The sequence below is a fragment of the Hibiscus syriacus genome, unplaced genomic scaffold, assembly GCF_006381635.1.
Source record: "Hibiscus syriacus cultivar Baekdansim isolate YM2019G1 unplaced genomic scaffold, ASM638163v2 tig00110287_pilon, whole genome shotgun sequence".
Lineage (NCBI taxonomy): Eukaryota > Viridiplantae > Streptophyta > Magnoliopsida > Malvales > Malvaceae > Hibiscus > Hibiscus syriacus.
This window is the reverse complement of record NW_024062662.1, coordinates 281,249-303,545: the sequence shown is the minus strand read 5'-3', so window position 1 is coordinate 303,545 and position 22,297 is coordinate 281,249. Positions and strand designations below refer to the sequence as shown.

The following is a 22,297-nucleotide window of genomic DNA, read 5'->3' as shown; positions in this document are numbered from 1 at the left end:
CGTCCTCATAAAGTTAAAGGACTCGTATATTCAAATCCGTAGCTGAGCCTGGACACGAGAGACACTTGCTAGGGCCCAAAATTATGAAGTCCAAGTATAATTAAAAAAGATAAATTGTCTATTTAGTCGCTCACATATTATATTATTTATGTTTTGATCATTTAAATTTTTTTCCAAATCATTCTGAACGTTACATTTTATTTCATTTTTGGTTATCCATCATTATAAAATTAACGTCCATGCTGATGTGATATTTTTAAATTATTTTTATTTTTCATTTAATTATTCTTTTATTATTTTCTTGACAAGACGGAGAAGGTTGAAATCAAACTTAAGCCCTCTTAAAAGAGAGTCATGCTTGTTTTGTGTTTAATAAAACTTGTTGATGTTTTTTATTTAAAATTTGATGCATTTATTAAATTGTTATTAAATGTAATAAAAAATAATTTATAAGTAAATTTATTTATTTTTACTTGTTATTATAATTTAATTTTTTAGTGTTTATTATTAAAGGTCTAATTCCTATATTCATTTGAGGTCATTAAAATCTCATAAAATGGACGTGCATAGATTGTGAAAACAAAAACGGCCAGAACATTGTATTTGTAGTTTAACTGATTTCAAATGATAAAAGTTGAGGAATATATTTCCTAGTGGACTCAAGTCAAAACCTTGAGATAAATTTCTAAGCCCTTTTACCAAAAAACATGATTTATATTTTAACTAAGATTCATCTTGTTTTTTTTTTGGCCTAAACTATACAATTTTTTATGTTTGATTTTTGGGTTTTCAAAACAAGCAATGTGTCTTCTAATTTTCCTGCCAAAAGTTTAAGAATTATAAGATAAGACAGGAGAAAAGTGGTAGAACTGTGACTATGAACAATGCTTAAATTATGATGGGATCTTCATTATGTGACACATTTGAACTATAAGTATCAAATCTACAATATTTAGATATCTCATTTGGACTAAACCTAGCCTACTCTACCCCTCTCCTCATCTAAGTTAATAGAACAAAGCGAGCGAGCGAGCGAGCTAATGTGGGCGTCATATTTTGGTGTCTCTGATGAAGTGTTGGATAATGAACTTGTGATCTGATCTTTCAACCTCTGATCAAATCAAATGTGGCGACCCTGGGATAACACAAAAAAGCCATTGCCAATTCACCACACTTCATCTCCTTTTTCTTGCTCCTCTTTCAAAGATATACAACGCATTTGCACCGAGGATTCTTCTCCTCCTCTCTCATCACCCGCCGCCGCCAAAAGATCAGCCAATGTCTTCCACCGCGTGCGACTCGCCAACTCCCTCTTCCGTTCTTTGGCCCCCGACCGCACCGGACCCAATGGGAAAACCCCGGATTCGGTTTCCGTTCGCCCCATTTCTATCCCGGGCGCCGACAAGCGGATTGTGGTATATTCCACGAGCCTGCTTGTGGTTCGATCGACATTCGAGGATTGCAAGACCGTCCGATCGATCCTCCAAGGATTCCGGGTCTCGATTGACGAGAGAGATCTGTCGATGGACTCTAGTTTCTTAAAGGAACTGCGAGGAATCCTGGGTCAAAGCAAGTTGAGTTTGCCGCGCGTTTCATCGGAGGGAGATACATGGGCGGCGCAGAGGAGATCAAACAGCTGCACGAGACGGGGGAGCTCAAGAAGTTGGTGGAAGGATTGCCCGATGCTGAGCCCGGTACTTGCGACATTTGCGGCTGTTATAGGTTCCTCTTGTGCAACGAATGTTACGGCAGCCGTAGATTGTACACCCAAAAATCTGGGTTCAAGACTTGTACGGCCTGTAATGAAAATGGTCTCATCAGGTGCCCTTCTTGCTCTGCTCTACCCCTCTAGTACTTTCTTTTCACTATAAAAAGGAAAACTATTGGTGAAGAATAGTAGGATTGTCATTGCATATACCATTAATTGGTAGATTGTTGATGAACACGTACTTCGTTAAGATTTCGTGTCGTATTTATTGTTGATATTCTTAATGTATATATATGGGTTGTATACTAAATTTATAACTAGTATTTGGACTTGGCCTACGGATTCTTGTTGTGATTCATTAAAATATATCATAAGATTCTGAGTTTGAGTAGGTAGGGGTTAAGTATTTGATGAAATCGAGTAAAAATATCGAGTTATTCTAGTTGAAAAGTCTTATTTTATAACATAAATTTAATTTAAAAAGTTTTCCATTTATGAATTTCTGTTTAAATTTAAGGGTAAAGTATATAAATTGTCTATGAACTTTTAAAACGCTTATATTTTGATCACTCAACTTTTAAAACTTTCAATATAATCATTGAATTTTTAGTTCGTTTTTAGTAATGTACTTGTCGTTACCCTCTCGTTATTTTTATTGACGTGGCATCTAACCCCCCCCCCCCCCCCCCCCATTAACTCCATTCTTCTTCTTCTGTCACACCCCGTTAAACCCACTCTTTTTCTTCTTCTCAAACCCCCGTTAACCCACTTTTTCAAACTCATTTTATTACAGTAAAATTATAAAGACAAAAATGTCATGTCAGGCATTGATTCCATTCCATAGTATTCCCTTATTATTAAAAGAGTTCAACAGCTTGTGTGTAAATTACCATCAACATCCACGACAGAACTAATGTGCAACAATAGAAAACACCAAAACAAGCTTGAATCTAAATTGAAAATTGTTTAAAACAGAAACCACAAGCATATCATAGCAACAGCAGCAATGAGTACTTGATACGAAGCAACGAGTCACGGCCTTCTTCCTCGTCTACCACCCTTTCTACGAGTACTATCGGTGGGAATGGGAATAACATCCTCTATGCGTCCGATTTTCATGCATGATTGAGCAAGGGCTCTAAGTTCCGACTGTGCACCAGGACCGGGAGTCTTAGTCACGTTTCCCTCCGGTTGCTCGTAGTTTTATATGATGGGCAGTAATACCCAACTCCTTGCAACGTTGGGAAAATCGTGGGCTGCAAGCATGGCAGCATAAGGAGAAGACTCATCTCTATCAGCCTCCACCTTCATACCACTAGTAATGCGAACCATTGTTTCCCTTCCAGACAAATCAGTCACATGAATAAATGTGTCGTTAAATGAAGCGAAAATGTGATCCACTCCGAAAACATACTCGCCCTCTTCGAACAGCAGGTCCAAGGGTAGTATTTTCCTCCTTGGGCTCTCTAACCTTTTTCCTTGACATGGCATACGCGAAATGAAGAAGTGAGGAGAGACTAGGGTTTTGTGAGAGCTTTATCTGATGATTTGGCCTCCGACGACTCAAGCTTTCAAAAAACATTCCCCTATTATTATTATAATCATTTTAAGGAGAAAAAAATGGGTAAACACATGAAGTTATTTATTTTGGTTAACGAGGTTAGATATTTTGATTGAAGTGGAGAAGTACAACACATAAAATGGTGTAATAAAAATTCGGGTACTATGTATATACTTTACCCTAAATTTAATAGTATATATATATATATAATATTATGAGATTATTTGATTCCAATTTAAATGACTTTTCATAATCATAATATATATTTCTTCATATTTTTTTTTCATATTTGATATACATATATTATACATGGTCGAGGGTCTCGACTCAAATTTGAAAATCAATCTACTAATTATTAAAAATTTCGAATTATTTGGGTTGCATTTTATAACTCGATTTAAATTTAAAAAAAATTTAGAGTCGAATTGAAAAATTGACTTTTCAAGTCAAATCAAGTTTTATTCCCCATATGAATAGTTACATATGGAGAGTATATTATCAATTGAGTAAAAAGAATTCTAAACATACATTATTAATTCTCCAGATCATTAAAGACTTAATAAATATGTCATAAAATAAAAATAACAGTAAACGACTGTAACTAGAGGCCAGAATTGCAGCCAAATGAGGGTAGAAGAAGAAGATGCGTAGGTAACTCATGTTCAACGTAGCTTGACCACGTAACATCCCATTGAACTGTGAATTTTCAAGAAACAAGGACACGTGGACGAATATAAAAAATAAGGCGACCGTTTTTCTTTTTGTCTTCACCATGAAAGATTGGTTGCTGCAAATTCTTGCTTCATATATAATTTTATATAATGGTAGGTAGGTAATGATGGAACTTTGATTTGGATTTGTATGAAATATCTACAAATCACTCATTAATTACTTTAATCCAAATTTGGGATAGGATAAAATGATTGGAGGAGACTTTAAAAAAGGTAGCTTGTACCTTAGGAATTCCTCAGAATTGAATTTTCTTTTGACTTGGAGTGGAGCAATATTTGACTCAGTCTATTCCACAATAATATTCTGAATCTCATAAGCTACCAAAGAAATTAGAGGAATTTAATTGGAAGAAGTATTGAGAAATTATCTCTATAAAAACAATGTGCAGAATTTTTATGAATTTTCTTTCCTCTTTTATTTATTGTTTCTGTCATCATTCGTTCCTTGTTCTTCACCATGGCTATATATAACAAAGCTTCTTTCTCCATGAACACCAATCTCATTTTACATTGACATCCAAGAAGATGCAAATGGAGTTCCACCACCCTTATTGGCCAAAATACAACCCAGTAGGCTCACCCTTTGAAGAAGGTTTTTTCTTGCCAGAAATGGATACCCATGTTGACACTTTCAAGTTTTCCACTTCATCAGTTTCCATTCAAGATTTCTCAGATGTTTCTTCTTCAACTCCATATGGCAGTGAAATCAATAGTTCCCACTTTTTAGGCGATCATTTTCCAGCCATCTTACCATGGATTGATCACCAATTTAGGCTTGATGGGGTTGAAAACTGCTCTGAATGGATGGTCAGTGATAGCAGCATCTCTTCGCAACGGATTCTCATGGAAGATGTCCATCTCCCACCATCGTCGGGCGAAATTTCGATGAATGGCCTCCCATCAGTTCAACCATGCCTGGTTTTGCCCGATGAAAACATGGAAATCGATAACCACCTATCGATTCTTCATCTGTTGAAAGCATTTGGGGATGCCGTGGGGAACAAACAAATGGAGCTAGCAGGGGAAGTTATCAGGCGACTCAAAGAGAAGGCCTCTCCAACTGGCAAAAGCACTGAAAGACTTGCATTTTATTTGACCCTATCATCAGACAACCAAGCTAGCTACTTAATGCAAGAATCTAGCAAAAATCAAGAGGCTGCCTTCAAGGCCTTCTATCAGATCTTCCCCTATAGTAGGTTTGCTCATTTCGCTGCCAATTCATCCATACTGGAAGCCATCCCTGCCTATGCTACTGTGCTACACGTTGTTGATTTCGATATTGGTAAAGGCATACAATGGCCACCATTGATCGAAACACTTGGAAGGAGAGGGCTACAAATATTGCGGTTGACAGCAATAAGATGGGAGGAAGAGAGTGGCAGTTGCAATGCTACAACTAATTTTGAGGACACAAAGAAGCAACTATGTAAACATGCAAAGAATTTTGGTCTAAGATTGGAGGTGGAGGAAACGGATATAGAAGGCTTAGTGAGCAAGGTTAAAATGGATAGCGACTGGTTAGCATTCAATTGCATGGTTGGGCTCCCTCACATGGAACAAAGGAGTGTGAAGCACGTTGAGGAGTTCCTTACAACAGCAAAGGCATTGATTGGGAATGATAGAACCAAAGGCGTCATCACTTTGGGTGACGGAGTAGGTATCGAAAAATGGATGGACTACACTAGTTTCGATTCTTTCTTCGAAGCACAGCTGATCTACTTCCAAGCATTGCTCGAGTCAATGGAGCAGTTTAGGTTTCTAGAGGCTAGAATAGCTATGGAATGTTTGTTTGTGGTACCCCATCTTTGTTCTCTTGCTGATGTTGGGCAATGGAAAGAAACTTGGAGGGCAGGATGCTGTCTCACAAAACTAGGGTTGGAGCCTCTGAGAATGAGCTGGGAAAACCATTTGGAAGCTACGGAGGTGGTGAGTGAAGGGGAGGGTTCATATTGGGTGAGGGTCCAAGGAGAGGAAAACAATCAAATGGTGTTGGGTTACATGGGAGCTCCCATGGTGACAATGTCTAGTTGGATATAAGTGTAAGATGCACCAAATTAGTGCAGTAACCTATTCTTTTCTAGAGACAGATCATTATTGTTTTATAGACAGTGTTGAAAATCTCCGTCGGGAGTTTCATTCTCTAAAATTAAGTTGCGACACTGATTGTTCGGATTAATCAAGATGAAATCCTGAAACTAAAAGGAAAAAAGAGAGGGATATATAGAGAGACAACAGTCTATTTGATATATGTAAAACTTGCCATCTTCCTGATATTAAATTTCTATAGGCTGAATAAAATTCAACAATCAATTCATATTTGAAAACTTGTTAGGTTTTATTATTTTAGGTAAACTATGTGTATAGTCACTCAATTATTTACATGGTTCCATTTTAATCATCTAACTATTTTTTTTCAAAATTAAGTTTCATTTTGGTCACCTTATTAAAATATTAACAAAACTATTGATGTGACATATTTTCTATTTTAATGATGATGTGACATTATCTCATGGTGACACATAAGCATTACCATTAACTTTTTAACAGTGAATGATCAAAATGATGCCAAAACATAATGTTATATATGATTTTAAATAAAAGTTAGTTGTGTGACCAAAACAAAACCGCATAGATAATTGAGTGATTTAATGTGCAGTTTATCTTATTGTTTTATGAGAAGGATAGGAATGATGAATAAAAAAAAATCTGCTAATCAAATATTTAAGATTTATAATCATTTTCTTTCATTGAATCTGAACTATTTGATGATTAAAGTTTTCTTATCATTCACCATTTTCATCCTTCATATAAAATGAACTGCACTATTTGCCAACTCATACTATAATCCCCCATATGCAATATACTAACTTTATAAATTTGACCATTAATTTTATCTTCGATCTTCTAGTAATTTACTGCAAATCAATTACCATTTACAGGGGAAAAGAAAACCATATATGGATTTATTCAGAGGGTTGCTTTGATTACTTAAAGTAGCAGTAAATTATCCTGTAAAGATAGGTGTGGATTTATATCAGGCATGGAGAGTTGTTTTAATGAATATTTTAGCATTTGAGAGTGGGATTTAGAATTTAGGGTTATTTTTTAATTATGATCTTTGGAGAAAAGGAGATTGATGTAAAAGGTTGGTTAAGATGGTAATATTGAATGAATGGAAGACATTTAGAGAATACATAATTTTGTTGGTAATTGTAGAAATGGAAGAAACCTTGACAAGGTCTTCAATTCTAATATGATTAGTCTCTTGCCTGAATGTAGACAAAATCAAAAAACCCTTCAAACACTTCAATTCAGAAATAGAAGATAAAACAACCACCGCCATCAACATGGATTCAATACATATATTGTTACTACACGCGAACATACGATTCATGTAAATCTTCAGAGACGTGAATTGAAGATCTATGCGAACTCTCATATATAAAGGAACGTGAATTGAAAATCTATGCGAACTCTCATATATAAAGGAACGTACTTCGCGAACTAACGATAGTGATCACATGTCAATTATCTACTATCCCGTACCGTAAGTATCTCCTGCGTAAAATCTTCAGTGATCACATGATCGTTTCCAACGACAAACTAGTCTAAACCATCACTTTATAGGATGTTCCATCAGTATCTATGCCACGAAAACTCCTAACCGACACCTATCTAGAGCACTATAAAAAATCATACAACGAAGAGTAAAGAAACGTACAAAACTTCTTCACGATCAAACCAGTCTCACACCATTAGAAAAACCTTCCAATCACCGTCTACAATTGTTATCTACTTCACCTGTCAATATATATATATATATAGAACTAATCCCTCCAAATGCCATTAAAACTGCATCACTTTCACATTGACTTAATACTAAAGGTCATCCAAACTTCAACCCATTCCCCTGTTGCTTCCTCCAAAAGCCATTAAAACTGCTTGGTAACATTAAAAATGATTATAATGATTTTTACTGAAAATTCCTTCAAATGCCAGAAGTTTGATTTTAACTCAAATAAACTCAAATTTTCACTAATAGATTATTAATAACATTCATTTCATTAACGAACAAGAAATTTTGAGTTTTAAAGTAAATATCAAAATTATTTGGAGTTTTTCAATTTGAGCCTTAAATATTTTGTTTTCGCACTTCACTTAGATTAAGATTTTATTTTAGACCCATAGCCTTAAAATATATATTATTTCATGACTATCCATTCAACGAGTCAATAATGATCTAATAAACCAGTTAGATCAATTCACGCTTCGTTTGAGAATGCTTCTCCAAACGAACTTTTCCAACAAGCTTTCCAACACAAAAGCATCGTTTTTCCTACTTCTTGGTTTGAGTTAATAAACTCGTTTGAAACTATAATTTTTGACTGAATATGAGATGTTTGAGATTATTTTTGCGTTTCAAACGGAATTTTAGGCCAAAAGCACTTCCTTAAACATTCCCAAACGGCCTCTCAGGCTTCGATCAAATTATTGTGTTAATTGCATAGGAATGGCATGGAGTGTCAATTAGACTTCCTTTCACTTAAAAGATATTTTGTTGTTTTGATTGGGAAAATTGTTAATATGAAATTAAACCATCAAAGTCTGGGAGGTAATTGTCTATCCTACCTACCATGTAGGTTTGTTTATGCTTAGATTACGAAATTCGAAATTTTAAGTTTATTTATGTGAATTTTTTAAAACTATATATTTTTTAAAAAATTATATAAATTTGAAATATTTTTGAAAAATTATTTTTTATAAACATTCATACGGACATCATGCTCGAATATAAAACATACATATATATTATTATGAAGACTCGTATCTAGAAGCATTCCGGATTTAAGTAAATACGGTTCACAAACCTAACAACGCCACAAGGCTTCGCACCTTCCTGGGTTGCGTGATGGTGGTCCGGTCATGGGTCCAGCCACTGAGCCCCTCCATGTGTAATCATCCTAACTTAGAAAATCAGAGCCATTTGACACTGTTTTTTGGTTAGACTACCTTTTTCAAATCATTGCCATTAGCCTCCAAACATAAACGAACAGATTGTTTTTTTTTTAATTGTACGGTGCATTGTCGATTTCTTGGCAAATTTAAGTGTGATCCACAGCGGGTGGTGGTGGTGCACCAAATGACTTCGTAGTAATAATTTTTTTTAAAGACTTTAGATCTAAACATATACATATACATATACATATGCATACTACGCTGCTCGAACTTAAATCATTAACGAATAATAAAATTCTTGTAATCACTAAGATTACTCTAAGGTTCCACGAACCTAAGTATTGAATCTTCTACTGAGGTTTCTTTAAGTTTTCAGTGTTTACCTTGCGTAAAAGACATGCCATAAAAAAACACAGAATTATATCTCACCATTTTCTTTTTAACTTTCTCCTATGTCTTAACCATATAAAAATGCAAAGAAAATCATTCAAAATATTAGAAAAATTAAAGACGATTCCTTTTGATGACATTTTACTTTCCTTTGGCATTTGTTATATTAATTCCGAACTATAAAAAAATAAAGTTCGGAGGTCATTGTACCCTTAAGAAGTATGCTTGTGATATATGGCCCTCAAAACTGGGAAGTTTTAAAGAATAAATAGATGTATATATTTATAAAAAAAATGGAAAATACATTTATAAAGTGCCACTGAGCCTTCAAATCATATTCATAGAAGCTTAGACATCAATTTCAGTGTCCCTTCTTTGATATATCACTGCCTTTTCCCAACCTTTGGAACTTACCTTCAAAGTCATGTTCTCATTATATATAAAAAAAAGCAGAATATATTGCTTTTACATAGGTAAACTACACGTTTAATAGTCAAATTATCAATTTTATTCCATTATGGTCACTCAATTATTTTTTTCAAAATCGTACTTAACGATTAAGTTTGGTTTCATTTTGGACACTTGTTGTTAAAAAATTAACGGTGATGTTGACGTGTCACCATAAGATAATGTCATATCATCATTGGAAAAATAGAAAAATGTCATGTCAGCTGTTTTGTTAAAAATTTTAACAGTGGATGACCAAAAATGAAACCAAAACGTAACTGTGAGAAAGGTGCCATTGACGATCGGAGATGATGAACGATCGGTGGGCTTTGGAGAGTAATGAAGAGTCTAATTTATGAAATGGGTTTTGTTTATTAGAGTAAAATAAAGAAAGAGTATATTGAAAAGATTTTTTTTGGTACATAAAAGCTTAGGTCAAGGGTGGCTCCCCAATCCAAGGCTAGTGCATACCTAAGATGCAATTAGGGTTTACATAGAAATTTACATATTGCCCACTAAGAGTGATGGTGGTAGAATTCGAACTTGATCTTACAAGCTCAAATTCTTAAATCTTAGCCATTTGTACTAACCCTGATTGACATATTAAAAAGATTTTAAAGAATGTATTTAGCCCATTACAACTAGTGGACTTATATAGCCCATATTGCTAACCGTCTAACAAATCCATCCAATAGACTAACAATCAAAACATACTAATTGCTAATTCTAGTTTATTTCTAACAGTAATGTTAGGTATAATTTTAAAAAAAATTGGGTGGTTAAAATGAAACAAACGTGATAATTAGGGTACTAAGCATGTAGTTTACCCTTTTACATAATATGTGTATCTTACTGTTTACTCCTTTTTTATCTAATACTGAGTGTTGATAGCTTTATTTGATCTACCTGGCAACATGTTGAGGCAATAACATTATTTGGTTACCCGCCACTACTAATACATGAGCAACTTTTGTTGAATTATTGTTGTCTTGGATTGTCCTTTTGCAGGCAGAATTGAACTGGTTTTTTTGCTTAGGATGAAAACGACCATTTCAACAGTTGACGGCAACAAACAATATGGAATACGGGATAATGTAATGATGTGTTCAATTTTATGTTAGGGGTGAATTTGTAAAATTTAAAAGGTGATAAATTATAAAATTCTGAGAGAGATGGAAACAATTTTTAATAGAAAAAATATATAAAAAATAAAATATATAATTTTAAATTTTTAGGAGGACGACTGCCCTGACCTATCCCCTCGATTCATCTTTGAATGCGTTTGTATTGTGGATTTCATGTGTAGCCAACTTGCTAGTTAAGGACGGGCTGCATAAGTTAATGTTGTTGTGTATATATAAAATCAAATGACGGCTACTTCTTAAAGGGATTGTTTGATTGTCTCATAGGGATCAAAAGTATTGAGCGACTTAGCAGAAGGTGTCAATAGCTTTCTTCCAATGAGTTGTGGTTCCTGGAAATTCACCTTGATGAAGTCACGCAAATTTTAAACCTTTTATGATAGAAAAAGAAACAAAAAAACCTACTTCTAATAGAGTTTTAATACTTCCTGCAAATGTCGGTGTAATATTGAAATACATTATATTCATAAAAAAGGGTAAACTATGAGAATGATCACTTTTGTTCCAATTTTTTTCACTTTTGATGAGCGATTTTTGAAAAAAATTATATTTCGATTACTTACGTTTTCAGTTTATTAAATTCTAGTCACTTAGGTTATCGGTTGTTACATTCTGATCACTGAACCATAAACTCTATTAATTTGATGACTGGAACGCTAGTAAAAGGGGTTAATTTTTTAATTTGACCCCTAACTTTTAGATGAAATGTCATTTTGTTCCTAAATTTTAGAAAAAAAACATCCCCTAAATTCAACCAAAGTCTCCCGTCGTCGGCCGCCACTCACCATTGTCACTGTCGATCACCCCCATTCGTCGTCGACCATCATCGTTGACAACAGTTGAACCTCATCACTCCTTTGTCCCTCATGAAAGTGAATATGATGTTTGTTTCATCAGAAAATGTCATAAACTCACTAAATTTAGTATAGAACCCTTCGAATTTCTTTAAAATTAAACTATAATAATAAATTTATCAATATTTCTTTAAAAATACGAACACTAAAAATTCAAATATATGACATAATCAAATTCATAATTTTTGTTTATAATATTGTTATGTCATAGTTTTTTTAAGGTTTATAATATTAATTATAAATTTATTTTTTGTTATGTTTATAATATTAATTATAAATTTAAAAAACTCCGTAAAGCTTTTAAAAAATCCTAAAAGTTGTTTATCCCTTTCTTCATCTTTGGTTGATAGGCGATGGCACTAACCTTGGTGTTAGTCATCGTAGTCGATATATTTTTTTTTCCTTTGCTTTCTCATATCACATCTTTGTTTTTTCATTTGTTATTTTAGTTTCTAATGACTCTGTCTTTATGTTATGTTTTCCTCTACCTCTGTCACGTGTTTTCTCTATCTTTTGACATGTTTTCAGTCGTTTTGTCGTTGTTTTCGTTTTTAGTCGTTATTTTCTTTTATCTAATGTTTAGGGTCAAAATGATATTTCATTTAAAGTTTATGGGATAAATTAGTATTATATCTAAAGTCAAAGGTAAAATTAAAAACTAACTCCATTTATTAACGTACCATTTCATCAAATTAACATACATTAATGGTTCAATGATCAAATTGTAACATTTGATAATGTATGTGATTAAAATTTAATAAATTGATAACGTAAGTGACCGAAACATAATGTTTTTAAAAAAAAATCGATGATCAAAAGTGAACAAAACTAAAATAAAGATGACTATTCTGATAAATTAACCTTAAAAAATTCTAAACTTAAAAGTATTAATCATAAAAAAAATTATTAATTGCATACATTTAACATTAAACATAAAATTATTGTTAGAATAGTAATGAATTATGTTCTTCGTATGCACATTAATTCTATGATTGAATAGCCTCAATCCAACACCAAAAACCGTACTTATTGTTCAATCATTGGGAAAATAAACCCATTTGATTATCTAATACAAATAAAAATGAAATCAAATTGGGTAAAGTACACAAATGGCCTCTTTGATTATAGTGTGTAATTTTGTCAAGTTTTTCGACCATTAAAAGTTATAAAATGATCATTCAATTATAAGGTATTGTTTTTTTGAGTCTTCAACTATTAAAAGTTATAAAATGGTCACTTAACTATTGATATGTTCCAAACTCGTCCTTTTCCATTAAAAATATGATGACAGTTTAATTTAGACTTTAACATACTGACCGGGATACGATAAAATTCGATATCAAACTCTCAATCGTCTATACAACTGAGATCAGTTTTTATCATATCTCAGTTAGCAGGTTAACGTCCAACTCAGACGACTATACTACTAAATGTGTAGTTTATCCTAAATTAATACTAAATTAAAGAAAATGGTTTAAGTTTAAAATTTTTAAATAGATAAAAGGACCAAAATCATAATTAGACATTAAAGTTTCAAAACATTGAAAAGAGGAATATTCAGCATGTGAGAAGCAGCAGGGGGGATTTCACGGGACGGCGCTATAAATATAGGAAGGAAGGAAAGAGTCAGTCCTCCACCAAGTCGACAAAATCAGAACACCGGCTACAGCGGATCGCCGAAAAAGACCAAACTCAGATTCAGACCAAAACCCAAATTTACTTTTGTAGTTTGTTCTCTGTCTCTATGTTAAAACCGTAAGTACTGTCTCGTATCATTGTCTTCCCATTCCTTCATTTTTCCTATTTCGGGTTTAACTTGCAAAATGTTTCTTTCTATTAAAAAAAGCAAATGAACACCGGCACCGCTATGCACACGCGCTTTCTTCTCGTCATGTACAAATTTGCTAGCTCTTAGCAGCCTTGCATTTAGCAGCCTCCAGCAAGCTCGCTTGCATTTCCTTTTGTGTTTATTCAATATTACATTGTCGGCTCCTTTTATTCTCAAAGGTTGATAGGGGAAAAAGTTCTATTTTATTTAAAAAAAACATCGTCTTTTGGACATGAATGGACGATTGGGATTCGAGCAGTTGAAGTTCAAGATGATGGTGCTGATGCTGGTTTTATCATTGTTTGAGCAAAGCTTTTCCTCGCCTTTGAACAATGAAGAAGGTATATTATACCATGGCTAGCTTTGCATGTCCATACATTTTATTGAGCTTCAAAGAGAGTTTCTTTGGATGAACGCGCCAAAAAAAAAATTGTGCAGGTATGGCTTTGTTGAGGTTCAAACAGAGAGTGGTGAGTGACCCTTTTGGTGCTTTATCAAACTGGAAGGAAATTGATGGCGCGATTTATCCGTGTTCTTGGTTCGGGGTCGAGTGCTCTGATGAAAAAATTGTAAATTTGTGAGTTATCTTTTTGCATATTTTATCACTTTGTTCCTATATTTATTGTGGTTAATGCTCTGACGTCGGAGTTATGGTTCTTGCAGAAATCTGAAAGACCTTGGCCTTGTTGGGGACCTGGGACCTGAAGTTGGGCAGCTGGGGAACTTAAAATCTATGTAAGTTTATCATCCTTGGTCTATAATTTCACAAATCACCTTTATGTTGCTCTTTTCTTAGTTCTGTTTTATATACCATTGCAGTATATTGCGCAACAACTCTTTCTCCGGAAGCATTCCTAAAGAAATTATCGGATTAAAGGAGCTGGAGGTGTTGGATTTGGGATTCAATAACTTTAGTGGACTGTTTCCATCTGATTTTGGCAATAATCTCTCCCTAACAACACTGTATGATCCTCTTTCAAGTTGTTTAGATTCAGTTTTATTTTGCTGAAGCTGTTTTCTAGTCCTTTTTTTTTAATTCTGATTTCTTCTTTACGCAGTTTACTCGACAACAATGAGTTTCTGGGAAGCCTGGAACCTGAGTTATATGATATTAAAATGCTTTCTGGATTTCAAGTAGATGAGAATCAGCTGACTGATTCTGCTACTATACCATCTTGTAAAAGCAGCAGTTTTCCTTGGTAAGCAGTTAAAATTTATGTAATATCTCGATTTCCTTTGAGTAATCTTTTGAAAGGCAGGAACCATTTGCAGAGATGGAAGCCTTGATTTTTTTAGGCTTATAGGGCGAGTCTTCCTGTATTACTTGCTATATAGCTTTAGTGGCTCCTGTTGAGCAGTTATAGCAAGCTCTCACATCCTTTTATATTGAGGAAAATTTTTGGTTTAATGCAGCAAAGTTATATAGAGTATTAACTAGTTGCTTCGTGATATCTTCTCATTATTAGGAACATTGGCCAGCCAGGAGATACAGCTCACGGGAGGCGGTTGCAGCAGGTGGTGGAATCCTCAAAGATAGACAATGAAAGAGTTTCCCAACTATCACCATCACCTTCACTATCAGAATCCCCATTTTCACCTTCAATGTCACCTTCACCTTCATCATTGTCTCCATCGCCATCTCCCTTCGGTGTCTCTTTGCCTCCTGCACCTTCACCTGAATTAGCACCAACTCCTGCTTTACAACCTTCTGTAGATCCACCAGTATTTATCTCTGAACCACCACAATCACATAGTGCCCCAGCCAATTCCCCTGGTTTAACTCCTAGGCAGATATCAGATGAGAATTCTGATTCAAAACATCGTATTTTTCTAACCTTGGTTGCAAGTCTTGGGGGTTCCTTGATTGTTTTGGTTTCAGTCCTCGGCATTATCCTCTTCGGAAGTAGTAAGGTGGTTTCTGTCAAACCTTGGGTCACAGGATTAAGTGGTCAGCTGCAGAAAGCATTTGTAACAGGTATGTTTACTTTCTTACAGAACACATTCCATGCATTTCTAAGTGTATGCAGGCACTGTAAAATTAGCTGAAAAAGTATGAAACCCAAAAATCATTCTTTTAGGGAATTTATATTTAAATCATATACAAAAAAGAAAAGAAAAACTTTTTTCACCTTTTGGCTCAAAAATTTCTGATTAAAGTTTATCGTTGCTGCATTCAGGTGTGCCGAAGCTCAAGCGATCAGAACTTGAAGAAGCTTGTGAGGATTTCAGCAATATAATTGGTTCCTTTTCTGATGGCATGGTCTACAAGGGGACTTTATCGACTGGGGTTGAAATAGCAGTGACTTCGACTGCGATTGCATCTCGTGAAGAGTGGTCAAAGAATTTAGAAACACATTTTAGAAACAAGGTACTGTGATATTCTTCATAAATATAGTCTAAAGACTTGTTATACCATTGCATGAATATCAATTTATTTGTTCTTCTTTCAGATAGACGCATTGTCTAAAGTGAACCACAAGAATTTCGTGAACCTCATCGGATATTGTGAAGAAAATGTGCCTTTCACAAGAATGATGGTTTTTGAGTACGTTCCTAACGGATCACTCTTTGAACATCTACACAGTAAGTGCTTGATTACATTTTAACTTGTACCATTTGAACAGTGTTTATTTATAGATGAAAATAATACTATATGGTTTGGATGATGCTGAGTTTTGGATTTCTTGCAGTACAAGAAGCCGAGCTCTTGGACTGGGGAATGCGCCTAAGAATAGCAATGGGAATAGCATACTGCCTTGAGCATATGCACCAGCTGACTCCTCCTATAGTCCATAGAAACCTGCAGTCTTGCTCTGTATATCTGACCGAAGACTATGCTGCCAAAATATCTGATTTCAGCTTCTTGAATAACGCAACTGCAGCCAAGGTGAGATCGGCTACCATGGAGCTCTTAGAATCTGCACCAGCAGACGTGGAGAGCAATGTTTACAGCTTCGGGGTAATATTGTTTGAAATGATAACTGGTAGGACCCCTTATTCAGTAGATAATGGCTCACTTGCAGACTGGGCATCGGACTACTTGAAAAGGGGCCGGCCATTGAAAGAAATGGTGGATCCAACTCTTAAACTTTTCCAAGAAGTCGATCTGGAAAAACTGTTTGAAGTGATTAAGACTTGTGTTAATCCTGATCCAAAAGAGAGACCGACAATGAGAGAAGTTGCAGCCAAACTAAAAGAGATCACAGCAATGGGACCTGATGGAGCAACTCCGAAACTATCTCCCCTCTGGTGGGCTGAGATCGAAATCTTGTCTACAGAACCAAGCTGATCAGTGGCATTGATGTTAAATACATTTGCTTTCTGGTTTCCCTGTTTCTAATGCTGCACTCCGGATCAGCAAAGTTTCGAGTGGATTCTTCTTTCTCTAATCAAAAGCCAGGAATAGAAATGATTCGTTGTATATAATTCGGAGAGAAAAGAGTTGCAAGCCTTGGTCTGCTGCTCCTCCATTCTTTACATTTTTTTCTAACATTTATTCATTCAGATTCTAAAGTGGATTGTATGGGAACTTGGAGATTAATATATTGTTGATTCTCTTCTCTCTTCCATTTATCTTGTACCACGACATTTAGCACCATCTAGCTTAATAAGATCACTCCTATCACCAAGACTCGTCCACTAGTCCGAATGCCTTTTTTAAGCATGAAGCCGAATAGCATTAGAGAGAGATCGATGAGGGAGGGAGAGATTGAGAAAAGGAGGAAGAATATTAAGAACCAAAAGTTAGGAGTAAAAAATGAGATTTTGTACAACCAATGATCTGATATTTTGTACAATGTATACGTTTCATTTTGTAATGAATCACGCTATAGTTACAACAGTGTTAAATACCTTAACCTTTACATGACTCCATTTCACCACTATTATTATTTTCATAGGTCTCATATTTACTTTCAACTCTCTTAGTCTTTCTTTTTCACGGCCATCTGCAACCATATCATTCCATAAAGGAAGTAAACATAATGTGAAAGACTCCAAGATTCTTTTCCTTACTACTGACAGTTAACTCCCCAAGATTATGAGAAATAAGACGAGTGCCACTTATATTTGTTGAGGGTTGATGGCTTGGTCCTGTGCTCTATTATACAGATCAATTGTGTCGATATGGTCCGGTTCCAAGCAGAGAGCTGCTTCACAATCACGAAGAGCTGAACTGAGATTACCGATCGACTCGTCAGGCTTGAATGCTATGGCTTTTGAAATCTCTTCAATAGCTTCAGTTTCTTTTTGGTCATCCATTAGCACTAACAATATAATGCAGCATGTCAGTGCTGACTAAATTTCTCAGATGATGATATCTTCTTTACTGAAGAGACAAAATTACAGTAAAAAAAGAAAAGATTCATAGAAACACGTGGTTATAAAGAAGTTATGCCTCCTGAAATTTATTAAAATAGAAAATTGGAAGAAGATTATTCTTTCTTGGATAAAAACCAGGCTACTAAACCAGATGATACTTTACATTAAATTAATTTTACTTTGCTCCATCCATACAACATATCTAGATATGAACTTCATTCCTTTCTAATGCTAATGAAGAGATCAAGAATAGAGGGAAGAATTCTTCAGCACGATCGATCATGTATGCTTAGTCAATCTAAAAAGTACCAATGACCTATTTATATTTGCAAGTAGTCTTTTTTTATAACAAGGACTCATGCAAGCTTGAGAATCACAAATGCAAATACATGTCACTAGCCAGAATCAAAATTCAGAAACTAAGAAAAGATATTTAAAGATTACCAGCTGCTATGTAGCTATACGGGTATGCTCTAAGTGGATCCAGTTCTGCTGCCATGTTGAGATCATTCTTTGCCATATCATGGTCACAAAACTCCGACCGCTTTTCATATGCCGAGGCATTATTACGTGCCTTCTCTATCAGTTTGGACAGCTAGTCGTAAGCATCTTTTTGCCAGTTTCTTAAAGAGTATATTTGTGCTAACCCTTGATGAGCTCTTGTATGTTTAACTTCAAGGGCATTCATATGGCAGTTTTCAGCTTGATCCAGTTTCCCAGAATCCACATAGATAGTGCCTAAATTGTTGAGTGCCTGCAAAATATCATAATAAACAATCAAATAGGAATGATTGTGGTCATATGAAAGACCCCCAAGCATAAATTTACTCACTTGTCCTTTCCGAATCCCATCCGAGGGGCATCTAATAGCCTCCTCCAAAAGTTCAATGACATAAGAAGAAGACTCGGGATCCAGATTTGAATCTGTCAATGTGTAGGCTTTCAGGAAAAAGGCCTCAAATGACCTTTGAATTAAAATTGATTTCTCAGCCTTAGCAAGAGCTTCTTCACGATGGCCGGTGTCATATAAAATCCATCCTTCATAAATTAACTTTTCGTGCTCAGAACTTGACAGATTGAAAGCTAATCGCAAACATCGCGAAGCAGCCTTCTGACAGTTAAGCCTGCAATGTTAACGTATATCCAGTGTTCTTTATTTGATCTCATATAGTAAGATCAAAGCTGAGAACAACCGCATTACAAAACAGGATATTTAAACAGAAACAATATTGTGTCTATTGTTAAAATCATAGAAATTCAACAACTTGTTAAAAACCATGGGCAGAACAAGAATTGCAGTTCAAGAAGACAACTATATGAATACTTACCTTAAAAGAATAAGAGATTGGTGAAATCTAAGGAGACTTTTTCTAGGATCATTAACAAGCATCTGGTGAATTAACGCTAATGAGCCAATATCATCAACGGAAGACCATTGATCATTAAGTTGCAGCCAGCAGTCAGCCTGACTTCCCTGCTGAACCTTATGGTTCAGGAGATCTATCAAATTATCCTCGCTTACTTGCTCATTGAACATCTTGTAATTTGGCTCCAAAGTTAACAGTGCTCTGATATCTCTCACAGCACTTCCATAATCCTCAATCGCTGTGAAGAACCAAGCTCGCAATTCTAGGCAGTCTGGTGCAAGCTTGAATCGAATGATTTTGTCAATCTCCAAAATAGCATCCATAGTTTGCTTATTCTCTGCCTTTGAGACTGCTCTATATTTATATGGGAATGACAGGGTGGGATCCAATCTAGTTGCAGTGTTCAAATCAGCGATCTTGTCGTCTCCAGTATAATACAAAGATCGTTCCTGATAGATCCACCCAACTGCTTTATACTCGGAGATGAGTGCACTCATCAACTTGTAGGCTGAATGTTGTTGCCCTAGCTTGTACATGGATCTTGCAGCACCGGCTAATGAATAAACATGACCTGCCTCTGTAGATGCTTCAAAATAACATTGAGCACTTTTGTACTCTCGTCTCTTAAGTGACACGCAACCCAATTGATGCAAAGCTAGAGCCTTCTGCCACTGTAATGTGGCACATTCTCTCAATCTTTTTAACAACATCACCGTAGTATTTGACACCATATCCTCTTCCATAGCCACCTGGCTTAAGAAATAATACAAGAAGAAAGAAGCATGGCCCATTGATGCCAGTCTCTCCCTTGCCTCAAAGCCACAAAATATCCTCATTACTTTGGGGCTATAAAGAGAACTTGGGAGCCCTCTCAGCAGCACCTGCAAACATGAAGCCACTAGAACATATGCCCTTTCCTCTAACCCATATTCAATAAGGACCAAAGCATCCTCTATACAGCTAACTATGGTTGCCAAATGAATATCACAAGCCGATTTTAATGCCTCACAACAGAACCTCTCTGCAAAAGATAAGAGCTCCAGAACAATCTTAGGAGAAAAGAAATCCAGCCTCTTAGTCCTAGTGTACAAATCCAAAGCTTTCATTCCCTCCGCAGAGATACCGTTTTGTGAAAAATCAATTTTATAACATTTCGACTCGTTGAAACCCCCATACAGCATTGCCTTAAATGGGGTTGAAAGTGCAGCGATTCAAAATCGAACACAATTAATCTCCTCATGGCCAACACTAAAGCACACATCACCATCTTGTTCCAATGTGAAAAGGTTGTTGTACTCAGATAATTGGGCATCAGTTGAGTTGGTATGCTCTTGATAACACTTGCAGTGGTCATAAATCAAATTTGGGTCACACCCAGATTCCAGAGTAGCCTTAGGACATTCAAGAATGAAACTACTACAATCCATTGGTGACACACCTTCAAGTTCATATTCTCTCTTCTCATACCTTAACCAAGCTGATAAAACTACCTTGGAGTGCACATCAGAGGCAAGTTTCCTGGCAGCACGGAGGCACCTTCTCAATAACTTAGGATCACCTAGGCTACTAAAAACCGAGTACTGCTCAACGCATAACAATGATTTCTCTGATTCTAAACAATTTTCAAGGCGGCGATAAAGATCAGCTAAGGTTTCTACCAGCTGAATGGGTTTTAGGTGAGGCTCTATGGGTGGTGGTTCAAGAAGGTCAGTTGTAGGAGGTCCAAAAGGAAGCATTGTGGTAATTGGGGGATTCAAGGCATGAACTTGTGTGCTTTTGAATCATTCATTTTGCTTAAGAATGCACACCTTATGGTAATTTTTCTTCACTTTCCCAAATAAATAAGGGTATCTTGTGTGGACATAAAAATGTTGGTCTTTTAACTCAAAACAAATAAAACAGAAAGAGAAGAGCTTTAAAGCAAGATGTTGTTCACCTTATGTCTTTGCTCCAATGACCAGGAAAAATGGTGATGAAGATAAAATTTTGCAAATGAGAGAGAGTCTTCAAGTTTGCTTTGTATTGCTTTCATTTCATATGCTGTAGCCGTCTCTCGCTCTCTCTCTTTCTGATGAAAGAAAACGATCAGCTATGCGCGTTAGTATTAACAAAGTTTTGGTGGCTGACACACGCCAATGCTAAACAAGAAAGTTTGGAGCCAATATCCACCGGATAGGGTTAACAAAATTTAATTCGATTTAAAAAAATTCAATTTGAAATGAATTTAAGTTATAATTTTATAAATACAATTTGATTATAAAATTTTTAAGTCTAAATCAAATTGTAAAATACATGTTGAATAACTCAAAATTTTTAATAATTAATGAATTGATTTTTAAATTTAACAGTGTCTTTTAATTTTATATGATATATATATATATAATACATATAAAGAAATATATATATGTATGGTATATAATTATAAAGAATCATTTAAATTTGAATAAAATAATATTATAAATATTTATAATTAAATTTTATCAGAAATTTAAAAATTTGAGTTATAAAATAAGATTAATCTGTTCGAATTACATAAAAAAATTTACTCGATTCGATAGAATATTCATCTTTATCGTTGTACTATTACCACGTAAGCAACGGGATGAGGATGAGAATTGGCACCGGCTCATCTTTGGTCAACTACCACAGGATGAGTTTGATTTGTTTTAATTAACGTAACTTCGGCTTTAAATTGTTCATTAATTCACATTAGAAATATCAAAAAACAAAGGTAGTTGGAAATTTTGAAATTTTGGGATGGTGTCTTAAAATTATCGCTAAATTTATAATTTCCTTGGGAGAAAACATGATTTTCGAGCATTACCTTAAGAGCATTTGATTTATGGAATATAATATTATTAATAAGATTATTGAAATATAATATTATCTGATACATTATTATGAATGTTACATTAATATGTTTGATTTGTTTGGTAGAAATATAAGATTATAGTGTTTAGTTGAAGAAATAAGAAATTACTAGAATATATATA

At 34.9% G+C, this 22,297-nt stretch overlaps 2 protein-coding genes and 3 pseudogenes across 2 annotated transcripts; 3 read left to right on the top strand and 2 right to left on the bottom strand.

Moving 5' to 3' along the window:
- Positions 1-976: 976 nt before the first annotated feature.
- Positions 977-1,955, top strand: LOC120116198 (annotated as a pseudogene).
- Positions 1,956-2,588: 633 nt separating this feature from the next.
- Positions 2,589-3,281, bottom strand: LOC120116228 (annotated as a pseudogene).
- Positions 3,282-4,450: 1,169 nt separating this feature from the next.
- Positions 4,451-6,140, top strand: LOC120116240 (protein NODULATION SIGNALING PATHWAY 2-like). The gene has a single exon (XM_039136781.1). The coding sequence runs from the start codon at positions 4,526-4,528 to the stop codon at positions 6,035-6,037; it is 1,512 nt and encodes a 503-aa protein (XP_038992712.1). The 5' UTR covers positions 4,451-4,525; the 3' UTR covers positions 6,038-6,140.
- A 7,662-nt stretch (positions 6,141-13,802) lies between these two features.
- Positions 13,803-17,011, top strand: LOC120116193 (inactive receptor-like serine/threonine-protein kinase At2g40270). The gene is made up of 9 exons (XM_039136731.1): positions 13,803-13,958; positions 14,056-14,194; positions 14,281-14,352; positions 14,437-14,580; positions 14,676-14,816; positions 15,084-15,592; positions 15,795-15,985; positions 16,068-16,200; positions 16,308-17,011. Exons 1-9 carry the CDS (start codon positions 13,850-13,852, stop codon positions 16,904-16,906), a joined length of 2,037 nt encoding a protein of 678 aa, XP_038992662.1. The 5' UTR covers positions 13,803-13,849; the 3' UTR covers positions 16,907-17,011.
- Positions 17,012-17,627: 616 nt separating this feature from the next.
- LOC120116227 lies at positions 17,628-21,349 on the bottom strand (annotated as a pseudogene).
- Positions 21,350-22,297: the final 948 nt, after the last annotated feature.